General features: G+C 34.2%; 1 protein-coding gene across 1 annotated transcript in view; it reads right to left on the reverse strand.

The window, feature by feature from the left end:
- The window catches only part of SGCZ (sarcoglycan zeta), a 485,172-nt gene that overhangs the window by 49,338 nt on the left and 418,262 nt on the right, over positions 1-17,572 (reverse strand). The window contains exon 5 of the mRNA XM_087736759.1: positions 1,008-1,130. Coding sequence (XP_087592885.1) covers positions 1,008-1,130 — 123 coding nt within the window. The remainder of the gene's footprint in view (positions 1-1,007; positions 1,131-17,572) is intronic.

Genomic DNA, 17,572 nt, shown 5'->3' on the forward strand with positions numbered 1-17,572 from the left:
TTGAGGCTTATGAAGAAAGTTCAATCATAGCTTGACTCTGGACTCCCTGGATGTATTTTAATGTTATATCTGGCATTATATGGCAGTAAAACTACCTAATATTTTTAAAAAAAAAACTTAAAGTTGCTAGTAATGCATTTTTAGTTTTACAGACCAGAAAGGGATATCTTATCACAACAATCATAAACCAGAACCATCTTATACTTTCCACACAATTGAACTTTCAAACTAGTAGGTTGGTTTCAAACTCTGTAAATCAGGCATTCCCAGATATAGACTGACCTAAAGCTAAACACCACTGACTGGTGAAGCAATTCAAGTTTTGTATCTTAGTCTAGATTCTGAGTGTATAGATAAAGCCCCGCCTAAGTTCAGATAAGATTTTATTAAGCAGTCAAAGTTAAAGCATTTATCTAAAACAAACTTAGGTAATGGATTTTTTTTTATAAACTAACACATTTCTAATATCAAATGAGTTACTGAGATAGAGAGAGAGAGATCTTGATGACAGTAAAACACCAATGAGAATTATTTTTCTTATTTTATTGGACAAATGTTCAAGTCAAGACAAGTTTTCTACTTACTACACTTCAGCTGAACCTCCTAAAGTAAAGCAGAGTATATACCCTTAATTCACATAGAAGTTAGACTTGATACTTTGTATACAGAAAAAACAAAGGTATATAACAATAGTTTTTATCATTGTGAAGGGGCATTACCTAAACAAATGTCATAGGTACCACAAAACAATGCTTAATGGTAACATATAAAAGCCAGATCACTGTGGTAAGGGTGATTTGTACCATAGCTGGTCCTGCAGAGTTTAAATTCAAATCTACCTTTAGAGGATCACTGATGATGAGAAAACTTTTTCCTCTCCAGTGGATGAAAATTTTGTAGAGGAGTGATAGATTAATTATTCTAAGAGTACTAAAAAAAAAAAAAAAAAAAAAAAAAAAAAAAAAAAAAGAGTTTACATCCATTTAGAAACCTTACTAATACCATACCTGTTACTTTCAGTCTGTCGGCTCCGATGACAATCTCATCTTCATCTGCAGAAAACAATAGTTTTCCACCTTCACTTGCCCTCACTTCAAATCTCTTACACTGGGCCTCCACAGCATCAGCTCCTGAAATCAAGGAAGTGAATGTTTCATCTAAGATATTTTGTAAGAATAAAAGTAATCATCAGCATACATGGAATATCCAAAACATATTGAACACATGAGTCTTTTATAAAATACTTGGCTTTCTGTAACTCAGATAGGTAATTCGTATTATAAAATATTGTTAAATTAATTTACAGAGTAACTATTTCACTATTGCATACCAGGACAGAATTTAAAGTAACTATGAAAAATATCTATTTCAGTGTCATGTGTGCATGTCAAGACAAGAATTTAGAATGTCCTTAAACTCTGAGATCTTAAAATGCCAATTTGGGCAGAGCTTTCTGGGGTTTGCTCAGCTTAAACTGCAGTTTCTTGCCAATGGAAAAAAAAGATAGCATATGAGCCTATTTCATAAAGATTAACAAATCAACACAGCAGAAAAGGGTATTTTTCGTTCAGTTCTACTGCAAATTGAACAGCAGAAAAACAAAAAACCCCAACAAAACAAACAAAAAAGATGAACTGAGATATCACAATTTATCTCATGTTCTATTAAACAAAACTCCCAAATGTCTCAAAGCTCCAAAATCCTAAAATAATTCTGAAATCAGACTGACCTATGGAATTGCATCTAACAGTGCAATAAAAGAAGTTTGCAGATACTAAAACTCTGTTAAATTTACTATGCTTTTCAATGTACAGGTCTTATCCTTATTCTTCAGTGTTTTGTCTGCTAAATTGTTTCTAAATTTTTTTTATTTTATTTTATTTTATTAATAAGTGAAAGCAAAACTTTAATTCTGAAAATGGTGTTGAAAATCAATGAACTGCATATAGCACAACCAGCAGTAAGGCAAATTACCAGATTTCAGGGAATAATTATCTGACAATTTTCTCATTGATCCCTAATTAGATTTCTAATGTACACCTGGAATGACCCATCAATCTATATGGGTAAAAACTGTGGTGCAGGCATTAAGGACAAAGAAATCCATGTATGTCATTTCAGTTTATCAATCTGGCTTATAGGTTTGCAAAAAACCCACTTGCTTCCATAATGTGGAAGTTTTCAGTTTAATATTCAAATGCACATGATCAAAATATATAAGAAATACAAAAGCTGTGATAACTAATTTTGGATGAGGAATTGCCATAGCAGCCCTTACTTTGCAGAATCAGTTATAAAATCAAAACAATTCCTCTTTCAGATGAACTTACATTTGTACTGTGAAAAATTTCTGGTTATTTTTAATTCATGAATGTAAAAAGAAAATGAAAAGGAATTATAAAAATACTTGTGGTGCCCCATTTTCTTGAAGGTAGACATGTTTATTCTGTTGTAAAAGTGTAAAATGGTATTTTCTTCCTCTCTCTGTACAACTGAACTTTATTTTAAACATGATAATAAGGTTGTTGGCTTTGTTTTGAAAAAATACTAAATTTTTGTAAAGACAGACAAGGACAGATTTCATATAGCCTAATGTTAGCCATGGGATAAATGCTACGTCTCAGAAACATTCCAGGATGCTCAATAATAAAAGGTATAACAAAGTCTAATTGTCCATCAGGATAAATGTAATCACAATATATATTCACACATAGTTGTCTTACTGCATTCACCCATTACCCTGAAATAATTTTCCAAAGGTCAATGGTGGCGTCCCTGATAGTGTTGTCCCCAGGCACATCTGAATTACTTGTTTAAAATGCTAGCACGTCGCTAGCGATGCATGCTAGCAATACAGTTGGGAAGGATACTCAGTTCTTTTGCACCATCGCAGGGAAAGATACCTTTTCAAAAAGCTGCTAAATATGTATTTATATTTATTTGTTAAATGATTGCTTATTTTATGAAAGCCTGTGAAATCTAGGCATTATCAGGCCTCTAGTGAGTCCAACAGACTGTTGTGTGTCTGTGCAGTGGCAGAAACACAAGAGGAAATCAGAAGGTCAATTTATCAATTTTTTTCAATTTTAGTTCTTAGTTTGCAAATACGTTAAGCTTATATGTTCTTTTGAAAAACAATTCCATTGCAAAATAAATCACACTGTTGTTGACTATATCCAGTTACTCTATGAAATGCAGGTGACCACATAACTCGGATTACTGTAAGAACTGTAATAAAACAGATAATATTACCATTTAATTCATTTGGAAGAGGAAGAAAATATAATAAATTATAGACTAGTTTAAAATACTTGTGAAAATTATAGACGACCTTTTCTAGAGGACTTTTGAAGATTCTACGATCCACTGATTATTTACACACAGACATGATTTAATGCTTAAAATGATATGTAATAGTAATGAACAAACACTGTTCACAATAGTAAAAGCAAGGTGTAATCCTCTTTAGATAGCACTGCACAAAATTGTTTATTCTAGAATGCTTCTTATGGTTCAGAATGGGAAGACCTGTAGAGGCTAAAGAGATCAATGCTTTCTTGTTGAATATAAGTGCTTCCAGAAACCTTGTGGTTTGAAGGAAGATGTCTGAGATAACATCAAAGTCATTGCTAAAATTATTGATGACAAAATAAGTGGTAGCTTCATATTTGAAATAAGATTGCATGCTACTATTTAGCCATTTCATTATAATTGAAGAAAAATTGTGCCCTCTTTCTGTACCATTGATATTTTGCCACTGTGTTCTCTGGAGGGAGGAAAAACAGGCCTGTTACTAAGTTGTTTAGGTTGCCCTAATAAAATCGTACACTGAAAAGTTCAAAATCAAATAGCCTTACTATGGTAAACAGAGAAATGATTCAAATTTTACATAAGCCTTTTACAATGTCTAGCTTTTATTCATTAATATATATTTTCTTACTGCTTCTGTTGAAATTTTTTTCAGAATTGAAAAAAATTCTGAAGCTATCAAAACATTCCATTTTGATACACTTTTGGAGTAGTGTTTACTTTCAGTTTGGAAATGTTTGTTCTTCATTTTGAAATGTTTAAAAAGCATACAATTAAAAGGCATTAATTGAATGCAAAATTTATGAAAGCCATATTAAAATTGACCTAAAATACATTCCTTTCAGGAAAAATGGCAAGCAATCATTTGTCCTGTTTTAGTCACAAGTTTGATTTCAAAATCTCAAAGCCCTTCTGGAATTGCATATTTTTTTTTCTGCACAAGTCTAGTTTTCAATAATTTTGTAAATTTCATTCTATTTTAAGATTGGTGTTAGAATAGAATATATTACACTTCACGAGGGCTGGAAAGCACAGGTAAGAATTCTGTTGTAGAAGTAAATTTCAGTTAACAAGAAATATGAGTTGTATTTTAAAACAATAAGCTCATGGTTTCAGATTGCTTAACAACTACTATAATGTTCTGTGTGAAACTCTTGCATACCATAACATATTATCAAATATAGCACTTGATAGAATACCACAATAATCAAGAAGATCACATGCTTTAAAGTCTTTAAACACCACTATATAGAAGCATAGTATTCTTATTTCCCCTAGTTGGCAGAAGGAAAAAACATGCACAAGACATAAGGGTACCACCAGTCCCTAAAATGCAGACAGTTCCTACTGGTTAGTGCATTCATGGTGCTCAGTATCTCGTCCCCCTGCATGTGCCAGAGTGGTGTGGCATGACCTGGACTGGTGTGCCTACTGGGCACCCTGCCTGAGTGCTTACACTTCCTTTGGAGGGAAACTGCAGCAAGGAGGAGGAGGGCGAGCCCTTGAGTCTCACTTCAACAGTCAGAGAGCATACTTCAGTCAAGTTTTGGGGAAACAATCTGAGGATAAAAAGCTGAAAATCCCTCCTACAACATCTAGATAAAGGTCAGTCAGGATATTTGTGCTGTAACAGGTAATAAACCCAGGCAGACTTCACTTTACATGAAGCATTGTCTGGTGAGCTGTTTGTAAAAATACTATGCTCATTTATGGAGACAGGTAATGGGAACATAACAAAGGGGACAAAGTTTTTAGCAGGGCCTGTAGCGATAGGACAAGGGGCAATGGTTTTAAACTAAAAGAAGGTAGATTTAGACTAGATATAAGAAAGAAAGTTTTTACAATGAGGGTAGTGAAACACTGGAACAGGTTGCCCAGAGAGGTGGTAGATGCCCCAGCCCTGGAAACATTCAAGGTCAGATTGGATGGGGATCTGAGCAACCTGATCTAGTTGAAGATGTCTCTGCTCATGGCAGGGGGGGTTGGAGGTCCCTTCCAACCCAAGCTATTCTATGATTCTATGAAAAACAAAACACTCAACTGATTAGAAAAAAAATAATACAATACAACCAGTGTGTATTGTCATGGCCCAGGAGACTTCCTTTTTTAACAGCGATGGGTTGCAAAACAAGGAGCCCACCAGAGTGTGCTACCTGCCTGACAAAAGCAGCAGCATCCTGCAGGGACAGGAAAGCAAAGCTGAAAAAGGATGGAAGGTTGGACCTGTCCTTGTCCTGCAACCATAGTTATGGGTCAGGAAACCAAAGGATATCACAAATAACTTCATACTAATTAGTTTCATCTTTATTTAAGAGCTGATGATTGCTTAGCTACCTAAAAGTACGTGGCATTATAAGTACTGTGATGCTGGTAATTTACACACATGAAAGTTGTTAGTTCTGTAAAGAAAAGGGATTAACAGAAAATGTGAGAGAAATCAAAGAGAAAAAAGACCTGCCACATTCTTACTCATTAAATATCACTGCAAGTGACAGCCCATGTTTCAATAACTGCCTTTTAAAACTTGCAATGTATTTAGGATAATACAGCTTTTCATGAAGAATGACTTATAGAACAATGATCTGGAACTTCTACAAAAAAATGCATATATTTTAGAAGCTCAGCATTTGTGCTTCTTCAACATCACATTGTATAAAAGTAAACCTAGAATTCAGCTAGTCCAAAATATCATTACAGGATAAAACTCTACTTTTTTATTCTAAAAGAAATGGGCTTTTACTTTATGTTGCACTCAGGACTTAACAGTGCATCACTTAGTATTACTCACTTATTGCTGAAACAGCGGTTAGTGTATTCAAGCCACTTGAGACATTACTAACAAAACATAATACATGCTAAGTTTGTTTCTTTGACGTAGAACCAGTTGTGAATGTTATGAAAATGGTTTTGAAAAGCTAAATTGCCTACAGAGTAATCAATGTTATCAAAATGGAATTCTGTTTCATTACATTTTCATTTCCCAGTTGAAATAAGAGTAAGCAGTTGCATGTGCAATGTATTAGTGTATTATCTTCTTAGCTTTAATGCAAATTTCTGTGTTCCAAAACCACTCTACAAACATACACGTCTCATAACATGTCTGAATCTTTAACAGTACTACTAACAAAAATGATGAGAGAATCATCTCTTAGAATATCATGCATGAACAAAGCAAATCTTTTGAAATTTTTATCTCAAACTTGTAGAGCAATCACACTATCCACTATGCTTATTTTCATCAAATCGTATCTGCTTGAATAATGCACACTTCAGTCCAGAGAAACATGCAGGAAAAATCTGTCTTCCAAATTGTTTGGAAAGGTAATTTGCCAAACGCATGGCTATCTGAAAAGTTTTCTATCTGTGCTACTTTATACTATACTAGTAACCAACTTCATACTAGCGATGCAGTCAGTTTCTTAATAGCTATAATCAGGATGAAGGGATGTCTATGGCAAACTGCCTTGTCATATTGTGTCTAGGAAAATTATTTACTTGTAAATTCAGTTGTATAATACTGAATTAAATTATTAAGTTTCTGTGAAATTCCATTCAAAGTATATAAATGAAAAACGTACATTTCATATTAATCTATACATCGTATATAATGATGGTTTATAACATACGCTTGTTGCGCAGCAGTTGCATAATCAAAACTATCATTAAACCAGCTATGTTAAAAATGGTACAAAGCATAAAATTATTCATTTTAGCTAGAGTGAAGATGTGTTAAATGAAAATGTTGGGCAGTACATGCAATATGGATACCAAAAATTATAGTACTGTAACCCAGATTAACACTAATAGAGACTAAATTTCAAGACAAGAACTGTCTCTGTTTTGAATTTGTACAGCGTCTAGCTTGACTTACTTATTAAGTAATATTATAATAACAGCCATGAAGACTGCATGCTTTTAACATTTTGCTTTTTAAAGTCAATGATGCCTTGTACTACTTTATTATTATTCAGGAAAACAAATTATAACCACTACTTGGAATTATAATAAATACTATCCTTTTGATAGTAGATGATAGTAGATGATAAATATTTGATAAATGTTTTTTAATGATAAATCCTTTGTTTTCCTGAGTATTTTCCACAAAGTTCATCTCCTTTCCCATTTTCCATAAAATGATATAAATAGAAGTAATAATGCTTGTGTGATACTTGTGAATACAGGAAGTGATGTAGAAAGTCATTACTGTGGAGACAAGATAGACAAACTAAAAGTCATAATTTCCCTAATTGCAACACTTTACACCCAAACATTACTTTAGACTTATTTTTTAGATTTTTAAGAATATCTAATGCTGCTCATTACTCATTTGGCACACAAAATACACTTTAACCCTATATATTAAGAAGATTGTGTTCTTTCTTTCTCATCAGTAAAGCGCTCCACTCCTACTCCTATCAACAGCAATGAAAGTAACACAAACGTTAAAAACAGGGCAAAGCTAACATTTGCTTTGCTTTGTCTTCTGGTCTGTTTCCAGCCATCTACAGTGCATTTCCACTCATTCTCAACTTACTGAAACATAAGTTGAATCTAAGATGCATGAAGAATAGTAACTATCGACAACACTAAATACACAAGAAGTTGCATTTTTTCTCTTCTGTTGATAAAGACATTTTGTGTGCTTATATCAGATGTAGATGAACACCAGCAGTTGTGTCTGGTTTCTAAATCACTTTCTGTGTCCACCTGGCAGACAACAAATTCAGATGTAGAAATAGGTAAGAAATCAACCACTTTCAATTAAATATAAGGCCTAGAGTTCAAAAGGAATTACCACAAATTTATGATCAAAACATAATGAAATCCAGTATACTGTCTTCTGATTCTTCAGTGAAAAATGGGTTATTTAAACATTTATTAAATGCAGGGTATTTTTGGATGACAAAGTAAGTTACTTTTATGAGAATGTGTTGATGCCTCTGAGATGGGAGATAAAAGAGATAAAGCATTTTTAATAAAGATTCAACCCCCAGCTGGGTCTAAAATCAATATTTGTGAAATATACACCCAGATAAAATTTTGTTAATATTCACAGGAATGTTAAATATTATATTATTTTTGCCACCAGAGGTCTCAGAAATTTTTCAGCAAACGTAAATGCAATAATGCAAATGAAAGACTCATACAGCTGAATAGAAGCATTGAGGAATTTGAATAAAGAGAGCTTTCAGCTGAGAGCAAGACATCTACACAAGCAAACATTCACGGCAATCGGAACATATTCTGTGTTCTGTTTGCTGAGGAAAGGAAGGGACAATGTTCATTATATCAAAAAAGGGTGAAACTAGCAGCTAAAAAAACCCCCTAGCTGGGTTTGTCAATAGTTGACGGCCATGCTATTGAGATGTCAGAAAGCTACTACTTTTAGGAGAGGTTGACCTTCGAGGCTTCCTGGTCTGAATGATTACCTACTCAGACAAGGGAAACTGGAGCAAGTGCTAGGCAGTGCACATATTTGCTACCTTTTTTAGCATCAGACTACAGTGAATAATACCAGCTGTCAACATAAATTATTAACATAGGGATAAGCCACACATTTACATAAGAGAAGTATATATGAACAAAGAAAATTAAGTAGAACCATCTGAATCAGACAACAAGTATGGTGGTAGCATGGCTCTTCCTTCTTCATGACCTACAGACCCACTGGTATCCATAAAAGATTAGTGATATTACAGATTTAGGACTTGGTCAAATGGAAGCTCACAGGAAAATTCTGCCCTCCCGAGCAGATTTTACTTCTAGGAACTTTATGAAAAAAAATCACCTAAAATATTGCCTGTCACCTTTGCAATGGATAGAATACATCCTTCCTTGATGCATCTTGCTCGTGGAACCCCAGCTATGAAAATATAAATGAAAGTTGTACAAAAGTTGCAGCAGACAGCACTCTCCATGTTATTTCTATACGAGGCCACAAAGAGCAAACCTGTGCTTTTCCTCCTACTATCCCTATCACATGGTATTTTCTATTGGAGACTTTCAGAAATTACATGGCTAAACAGGCCTTTGGTTTGATCTGATAGAGCTGTCCATAGGTTTCATCAGCTGTGAGTAATACATATGGATGAATGAAAGTAAAATGTGCTTCTTGAAGGTTGCTTGAGCTTTAAGTTAAGTTAACACATTTATTTTGCTTCTGTAATGGCTAAAAGCATGTGCATTGTCTTCTCCTGTGGCTCAGCTGACAGCTTGTAATTTTAGCTATAGTATCTGAATCACTTATATTGGTCCTTAGATAAGAAAGCTAAGCAAGCCAAAGGAAGATATGCCAGGCACCCAGTTGCGTGTGTAAGACTTCAGACTGTATGTTTTGCTTTATTTATAATCTCATTAAGTTTAGTTTATTCAAAACATGAGCTAGATAGTTGAATTGAGGCTTGTAGTGAGTATGAGTTTCCTATCTGACTGAATTTTCTCATAATTCTATAAATACATTATAAACATATATAAATAATATATAAAATAAATATACTTAAAATAAAAATGTATAGAAAAGGCTAAATTTAAAATTAAATATATTTAAATATAAAGTAAATAATAAAAATATTAAATTATAAAGAAATATATATTTTTTTTATTACCAGCCTTACTGCATTATCTATGGATGTTTTCCTCTATTGTCCAGGAATCTTCTTTGTGACATCAGTAAACAGCCACACTACATTACATTCGTCTTATAGCTGCCATTATCAACTTCACTTTCACTGACAAGCTCAAATGTCCAGCTCATGCAAATGAATTAGTTATAACTCTAATGTATTTTAGAGTACTCCGAAGTGTGAATGGGAATAGAAAGTTTATCAGTTTTTCTTTCTCATGATGAATGCAACCTGAATAGTATTAAATCCTAAGACAGTTTTCCAAGTTTTCAGCATTATCCCCAACCTTGGAATTTTTAGCTTTCTGTGATGTGATTAGTTTTTACAACTGAAATAATTTACAAAGCGGATCATATACCTTTCAGAAGCTAAGGCTTACTGAAGCAGTCTGTGCATTATGTTTCCATACAAAATCAGTGGGAAAGTTTCCATTGTCTTTGTTAGGTGAGTTTGGCTATAAGGTTACTGTTACACTGTTTGGCCACTACACATTTTATGAAAATCCAAAGTTGCCTACTGAGTAACAGAAGTATATTATTTACAGCATATTCCACTGAAAAGAAATGAGAGTTAAAAAAAGACAGAACAATACATAGTATGAGATACCTGACTACATGCTGTACTTAATGAACAGCGCATTCAAATCAAATAGCAAGAGCACGCAAAAGACAGTAAGGGGAGTATGAAATTTCTTCATTATATAGATGAAACTAAAAGACAAAACAGAAATGTTGCATTTCTTCTTGGGAAATATAACATCTTGCAGACAACAAAGTCATTCATTCCTCTCTGAAACTGTTTCTATTTATCATTATATATTTCCTTTAGGTCAGACTTTTAGTCTGACTTTTCTATTGAATGTTCTAAAAATTTCCCAGAAATTCTACTGAAAATCACTTACCTGTAAAACTCTACAACCCTGCTTTTTTCTTTTCTTAAAAACTTATCTGATGTTTGACCTGCTTGCATCCTTTGAGACCTTATCTCTCATCCACGTACCTCTCTAAAATAATTGCTAATAGTGCAAGTACCTTTCTGCTGCCTGCTTTATCATTCTGAGGTGAACTGGACTGGAACTGAATTGAATGAAGTGAAATACATTCATGTCACCTAACGGTTCCTTACCTTTTCTCTTCCTGATTTTACCCTGTGACCTTTTTTACTAACTGTTATCTATCTTGCTTTGTGAAGATCTAAAAAGAAAAGCATTTCAGTTTTGTCTTTCTTACTGGTAATATTCTCTGTAGGTATTAGACAGTCATTCTGAAATTTGTTTCTACTCTGTAGGTATTTTGAACATATTTGGTGGTTTACAAATTAAAAGATTACTTAAAAATTTTTACTGGTATTCTCTATATACACTTATTATTCAGAGGTTAGTTTTCAATCTTCCTTTTTTTTTTTCCCCCTACACCACCCCCACCCCCGATTTTATTAAAAAGATACAAGTTGTTTTTCCAGATGCTCTTGGCAGTTTTCCATGGATTTCGAATATAACGTGTTGTGACTAGAAAATATCGTATAATATTATTCACAATGTATTGAATTAGACCATTAAAAGGTTTCTGAATGCTAATTAAACTTTTTGAGATAAATAATTGAATTAATCACATTTTCAGAGAAGACTGAAAAAAGGATATGAGCTACCAGAGGACTTACAAGCTTTATTGGAAAAGATATGTTTAAAAAAAATGTTTTAGTTTTATAAAATGTATTCAACACTGTTAGCTATAACATAGGGAGGACTAGAAAATCTATTCTTTCCACAGTGACTGTTTCTCAGATTATCTGCTTTAGCTAGAGAGTACAAATATGCTGAAGTTATCTATGCAAAAGCTGTTAGCATGTCATATAATCACACTTTATCTGAGAAAGATTTAATTAAAGAATGCACAAAATATTAAAAGATGCACAGGATTCACCTAATAAAAGGCTACCACTGGGTACTACTGGGTAGTAAAACAAGAGTAAAAAATTATAGCCAGATGACCAGAAAATGATAATTTTAAACTCTTCTGCTACTTGGTAGATCAGTGAACTGCATTTGCAGATTTCCAAACAACTAGCATCCACTATGATGATAGCACAAGATGATGATGGCTTAGCGCAGCTCTCAGCATTTTTGTATTATCCATTTAGTAAATTACTTGTCTCCTTGCCCTTGACAGTGGGACGAGGGCCAGCAAAGCTGCAGAAGCAGGATAAAAGCAGATTCGGGCTCTTAGCTTCTGGAAGTGTCTCTTCTGATTAAGGTTCTCAATGGAATTCATTGTTGACTTGTAACACAGAAGATGCAATTCAATTCACAGATGAAGGCATCTACCTCAGATTCCTACCCTGCTGACACTTAAATTCTGCATCTTTATCTGTGATTTGAATCATTCCCAGATTGTCTACCTTTCAAATACACCCCTTACAAAGTCTATATTGATACCCTTGGGAGTAGGATCTAATGGTAATAGAACAAGTTTAGTATCATGAGGAAATCTGAAGTGTCCTCAAGAGAATGTATGATTTTGTATCTGGAAAGAAATCTAACCTAGATGCAGATGGATGTAGAAATTCAGAGGCAAGACCTGCAGCATAGGTGGAATTTTTGTCTGGACTTGCTGAAAGCTTTTGCATTGGCAATACGGCAAGCCAACTAGAATCACTCCACCACAGAGAAAAATAGATGTGGTAAATTAGCATTTGGCTTCATATGTAAGTTCCACAGAGAAAAGAAGTTAAAACAAAAACAAACAAAAAAACCCCACAAACCCAAACCAAGCAAACGAAGATGCAGAAAAGACCAAACTAGAGACAGAAGATTAGCAAATTTCCCTTCCCTTCTTAAAAGAAAGGTGAGTGTCAGAATCATCCTGTCATCTTCTTCCACAATAGAAAACCACTTTCTCCATTCCAGAAGCAAAATGGGTAGGAAGCTTTTAGTGTCTGACAACTTTAAGGTTGCAAAGAGTCCAGGTGCCTTGGTAATACTTTTGATAGAAGAGCAACAAAATAGCTTCTCCAAACAAAACATCTGTCCAAAACATCACAAAAGGAAACTCATGAAGTTTTGGGACACTAATGTTGGAATAACTTATTTTAAAGGCAATGTAGTCCTTAATTTTGATTTGGAAACAATGCTCACTGTATTATTTTGATCTAAAACGGATGTTAGTGATTCAGTGAGTGATAACTATTCCCAGTGACTAATTAATTTCAGTTTTATGGAATTCTTTTCTTCACAGGAAGAAATCTAGTTGAAATTTTAAAATATTCAGCTAATCATTAGTTCAGTGCCGTCTGTTCATAATTCAGCTGCAAGTGCAATATTTATCACCCTAAGAATAACTGAAGGAAAAAGAAGGTATTTTCAGAGATATATTTATGTATTACAGAAATTTTAAAAATCCATATTAAATATACCTTTAAATATCCTGTACATGCTTGAGACAAATTACATCAAAACAGCTCTGCCCATCTACAAATAGCTGAATGAAACATCTCTAGTATTGGTATAATATGGAATTTGAAACTCCATACTGTTCTGAATGGAGGCAAAATAATTAAAAGACTAATAAAAATTATTATCTTGATAAATAAGCATAACAAAACAGCTATGTTCTAGTTATGGATATTAACTGGTATTTTCCAATGTGTTATTAAAGTTTCAGTGTTATACATTGAAGTTAGTTTTCGAACTGCATATTTTTATAAGACTCAGACAAAGCAGTGCAATAAATAGAAAGTAAAATTTGACATTACTGTTTTTAAAAAACACAACATTTTTAACAAGTGAGATGCAATTTCTGATAGTCTAAAGACATGTGAGAAGAAATTCTAGAAAATAGGGGGTTTATTTATTTTTTAATACTAGTCATCTAATAGATATGAACTAGAACTTGTGATCTAAGAGGTTCATGATCTTGTATGGACAAATAGTTTTCATGGACAAACAGACAAATATTTCCAAGCCTGACTATCCACTTGCAAAAATCTCTGTCACATATAGAAACAGGCTAAATTCCCATAGCTGGCTCAGTAGGATAACTGATAGAACTCAGACTTTTTAAAAGGTAACTTAGCTGAATAAAGACTCTAAGTCTACAAACAAATTACTTCTCACCCATATTTTTGATAAATCTGTTTGCTGTCACTTCAACATATTTAACAGCAGCAGCATGCTGTTGAGTTTCTTCTTCCAAGTTTTCTCTGTAGTTCTGAAGTAAAGGAGAACATCAGAAAGATCTCACCACTGTTCTCTTTTTTGAATTATGTTTTAGTATTTAATTAAGTTAAAAAATGACTTCTCATTTATTTGCCCTTATTTTGTCCTTCACCTAAGCCACTCCTATTAGAATATTAATGAGCTGTCTGAACATCAGGGAAAAAAAAAGGGGGTAAAAATAAAATATTAATGTCTTGTCAGGGACTTGCTAAAGGTCCAGATGCTGTAGGTAATTTAATAATGCTTAGCACCCAGCAGCAGCCTTGTGAATGTCAAAATGCATGCACAACACCTGTTTTTGCAGTTAAATAAAATATTAGCAGTTAAAGCTAAAGACAAAGAATTAGAACCATCCTTTGAAGATGTATGTTGTATCCCTCAAACCCTCCGAATAATGTCTATTTCTTTGACTTTTGGAATCTCTCTCCTACAAAAGGAAATCACTTCTCCTTCCCTGCTTTGAACATTTGGGTAGTAGTTATGCTGTCTCTATTGGCCAACAGTGCGTGGGTAACAACAGCAGGACAGATGGCAGTGGATTAATGTTTAAACACTAACACTTATGTACCACCATGCAAACCACTAATGACCTCTTCCCACTCAGACTCTACTTTTATGATTAAATCCAACCACTGCTTATAGTTCCATGTCCTCTGGTATGGTATGGGAAAAAAATTGATATATTTTATTATTGAGGATAAAACATTTGAGAATTGAAACAGAATATCCTTTCTCCTAGTTTTCAGTGCCAATTTTATAGAAACAGTGGAAACATCCAGACTTGCATTTAAAATACAATCAGGTAAAATAAAAAGCCTATACAGCAGAGAAGTAAGCAGAGGACTCCTGTACTGCTGGCAAAATAGCTGTTGATAACTGATATCTACTTCAGCGTACGTCCAATCTCACTACAGATGCTCTGAAGTCAAAGTTAGCATTGAAATGAAATACTAAGGCACTGAGCTGAGGCTCATACCTAGCATATTGGGACACTCCTCTGCACAGGGTCACCGTTGTACTCTTGTTCCCCCTCCACAATCACTGCCTGGAAAACACTGATTTAGTGTTCCCTTTCATCCTTTTCTCATCTTCTCTGAAGTGACAGTGGGTATAGAACATTAACCATTGCCCTCTCATGAGAAGAGAGGCCTGTGGCTGCTGCTTTTCAAAAGGTTATCCTGCGGGAAGCCAGCATGTGGCCAGTCCTGCATGTGCCCAGCTATTCCTGCCAGCACCAACTGTCAGCAGCTGGGACCTGAGGCTTCACTTGAAGCCTGGCTTCCAGAAGGATGCCTGAAGAAGACCTGCTACTCGTCCCTCTTCCTCCACTCCATGGTTTTATTCTGTACCCTTTCGAAAGAATCATAGAATATCTCAAGTTGGAAGGGACCCATAAGGATCATCAAGTCCAACTCCCTGCTCCTTGCAGGGCTACCTAAAACTAAACCATATGACTGAGAGCATCATCCAGACACTCCTTGAACTCTTACAGGCTTGGTGCTGTGACTGCTTCCCTGGGGAATCATGTTCCAGTGACCGACAACTCTGACGCAGCTTCATACCTTTTCCATGTGTAAAAGAAAAAACGTCCAATTTCATAACAGCAGCTCAACAAAAATTAAGATTTATAGTGAATATATACAAGAAAATTGGAGCAGCTGAAGAAGAAAAAAGAAAGCACACTGCCCAGTAGCTGCATACGCTTTGGAGGATTTCTAAAGTCCAAACTTAAGAATGTATATTCTGACTTTGAAAAGGCATCTTTTCTTCCATGTGCTTGCACTTTCCAAATCAGCTCTAGATTAGGGAAAGAAAACCACATCAAAAAACAGGTACTGGACCTCAAAATTCCTTCCAAACATAGATGATGAATAAACTTAGAAAAAGAGAGAGGAAATAACCTGCATGTGTTTTGTCTATGCTACAAATATTATAGAGAGAAGTATCAGACTAGTTATAAAAGTACAAAGTATGTTTTTCTTTTTGTCTGTCAGTTACAGACAGCAAAAGGTCCTCTCCATGTTAGATCAACAACTTCAGATATGAACTAACACAAGCTGTACCTTGTATCTGAGGCAGAAATAGTCTTCCTGAGCTCCGACTGAGGGAAATAAAAGAAGAAAAATTGGATCAAGACTTAAACGTTGAAAACTTTTAGAGTCTGAAGAAGACAGAAAGAAGAAAAAAATATACTGAATGCAGAAATAAGAGGAAGAGGTCTCAAGACCCCAGCTCTGGAAGTACTGATGTAGTGCTTAAATAATTTAATAAAAAGTGATTATTTTTAAGATTTAAGGAAGATTATGTATAACACGCTAGAGTCAGGATGATAAAACATAAAGCAAGGAATCTTATATCCACAGTATAGACCTTCTTTGCTACGTTGTTTAGAACCAACAAGGCACAGGCACTCTTGCCCCTGAAATAACCACGCAGAAATTTCACAGAATTTAATTATTGTCCTTCTGCTGCTTCCATTGGTGTTTTTTCATGGGGGATTTTTTAATTCCTGACATATCAACTGACATGATATGCTTTTGTATTTCAGGAAGGAGGTTTCAGGTTAAATAATGGCCATACCTACCAGAAAGAATTACCACTTGGTCCTAATAAGTGACAGAGAAATAGCTTACTACTCTTTATTTTTATAGCACAGTTTTCATGTGGCAATTCATAAGGGAGATATAAGATATGTTTTACAGCATAGTATATTTCATATATTGAACAGCAATGTAGTGTTATGTCTGCATATAACATGAGTATCATAAAGATATGAAAGATATTGCTTAAAAATTGAAAATGTACCTAAATGATTAAAACCAATCTGAAGTACTGATGTAAAGTATCTCTCTCTTGCAAAGAGATCTTGTTACCCAAGCACAAAGTGGACTGAAAATGGTTGATGATACCAAGTCTATTTAAAAGTTTTATGAGTTAGTTATGTAATGGATGTATAAAAACATATTCTTTTTCAATCCAGTTAATGCAAGGGCTAGTCACAAGAGCCTAAGTGCACTACTGCTGAATGTCAAATGTACATATGCAGATTAACAGAGAATGATGTAGCTAATTTACAAGTGAAATAGAAGTAAAAACTAGAAGGGAGTTGTTTGCAATTGTTTTTTACTAATCCATTAACTATTAGTGCCTCTTGATGCTGAATCAAAACAAACAAGTTGAGAGGCTTTCTATTATTGGAAGATGACTTAAACAGAGAATTGAAGAAGAAACATGGATGAATTTCAAATAAATAACATGTTAATTTTTAAAAGGCTACTTTGGCAGACCCATCAAAGTGCTGGCAAAGAGACTGAAGTTTTGACCAGTTTTCAGAGCTTCACATTTTCCTAATACCGCAAGATAATTAATTAATGGGAGTAGATTCTCATGATAGCTTAGCCAAAGTCATTAAGATTGTATCTGAATA

Source organism: Nipponia nippon, unplaced genomic scaffold (assembly GCF_047370975.1).
Source record: "Nipponia nippon isolate SJK-2023a ecotype South Korea unplaced genomic scaffold, ASM4737097v1 scaffold_6, whole genome shotgun sequence".
NCBI classification, from domain to species: domain Eukaryota; kingdom Metazoa; phylum Chordata; class Aves; order Pelecaniformes; family Threskiornithidae; genus Nipponia; species Nipponia nippon.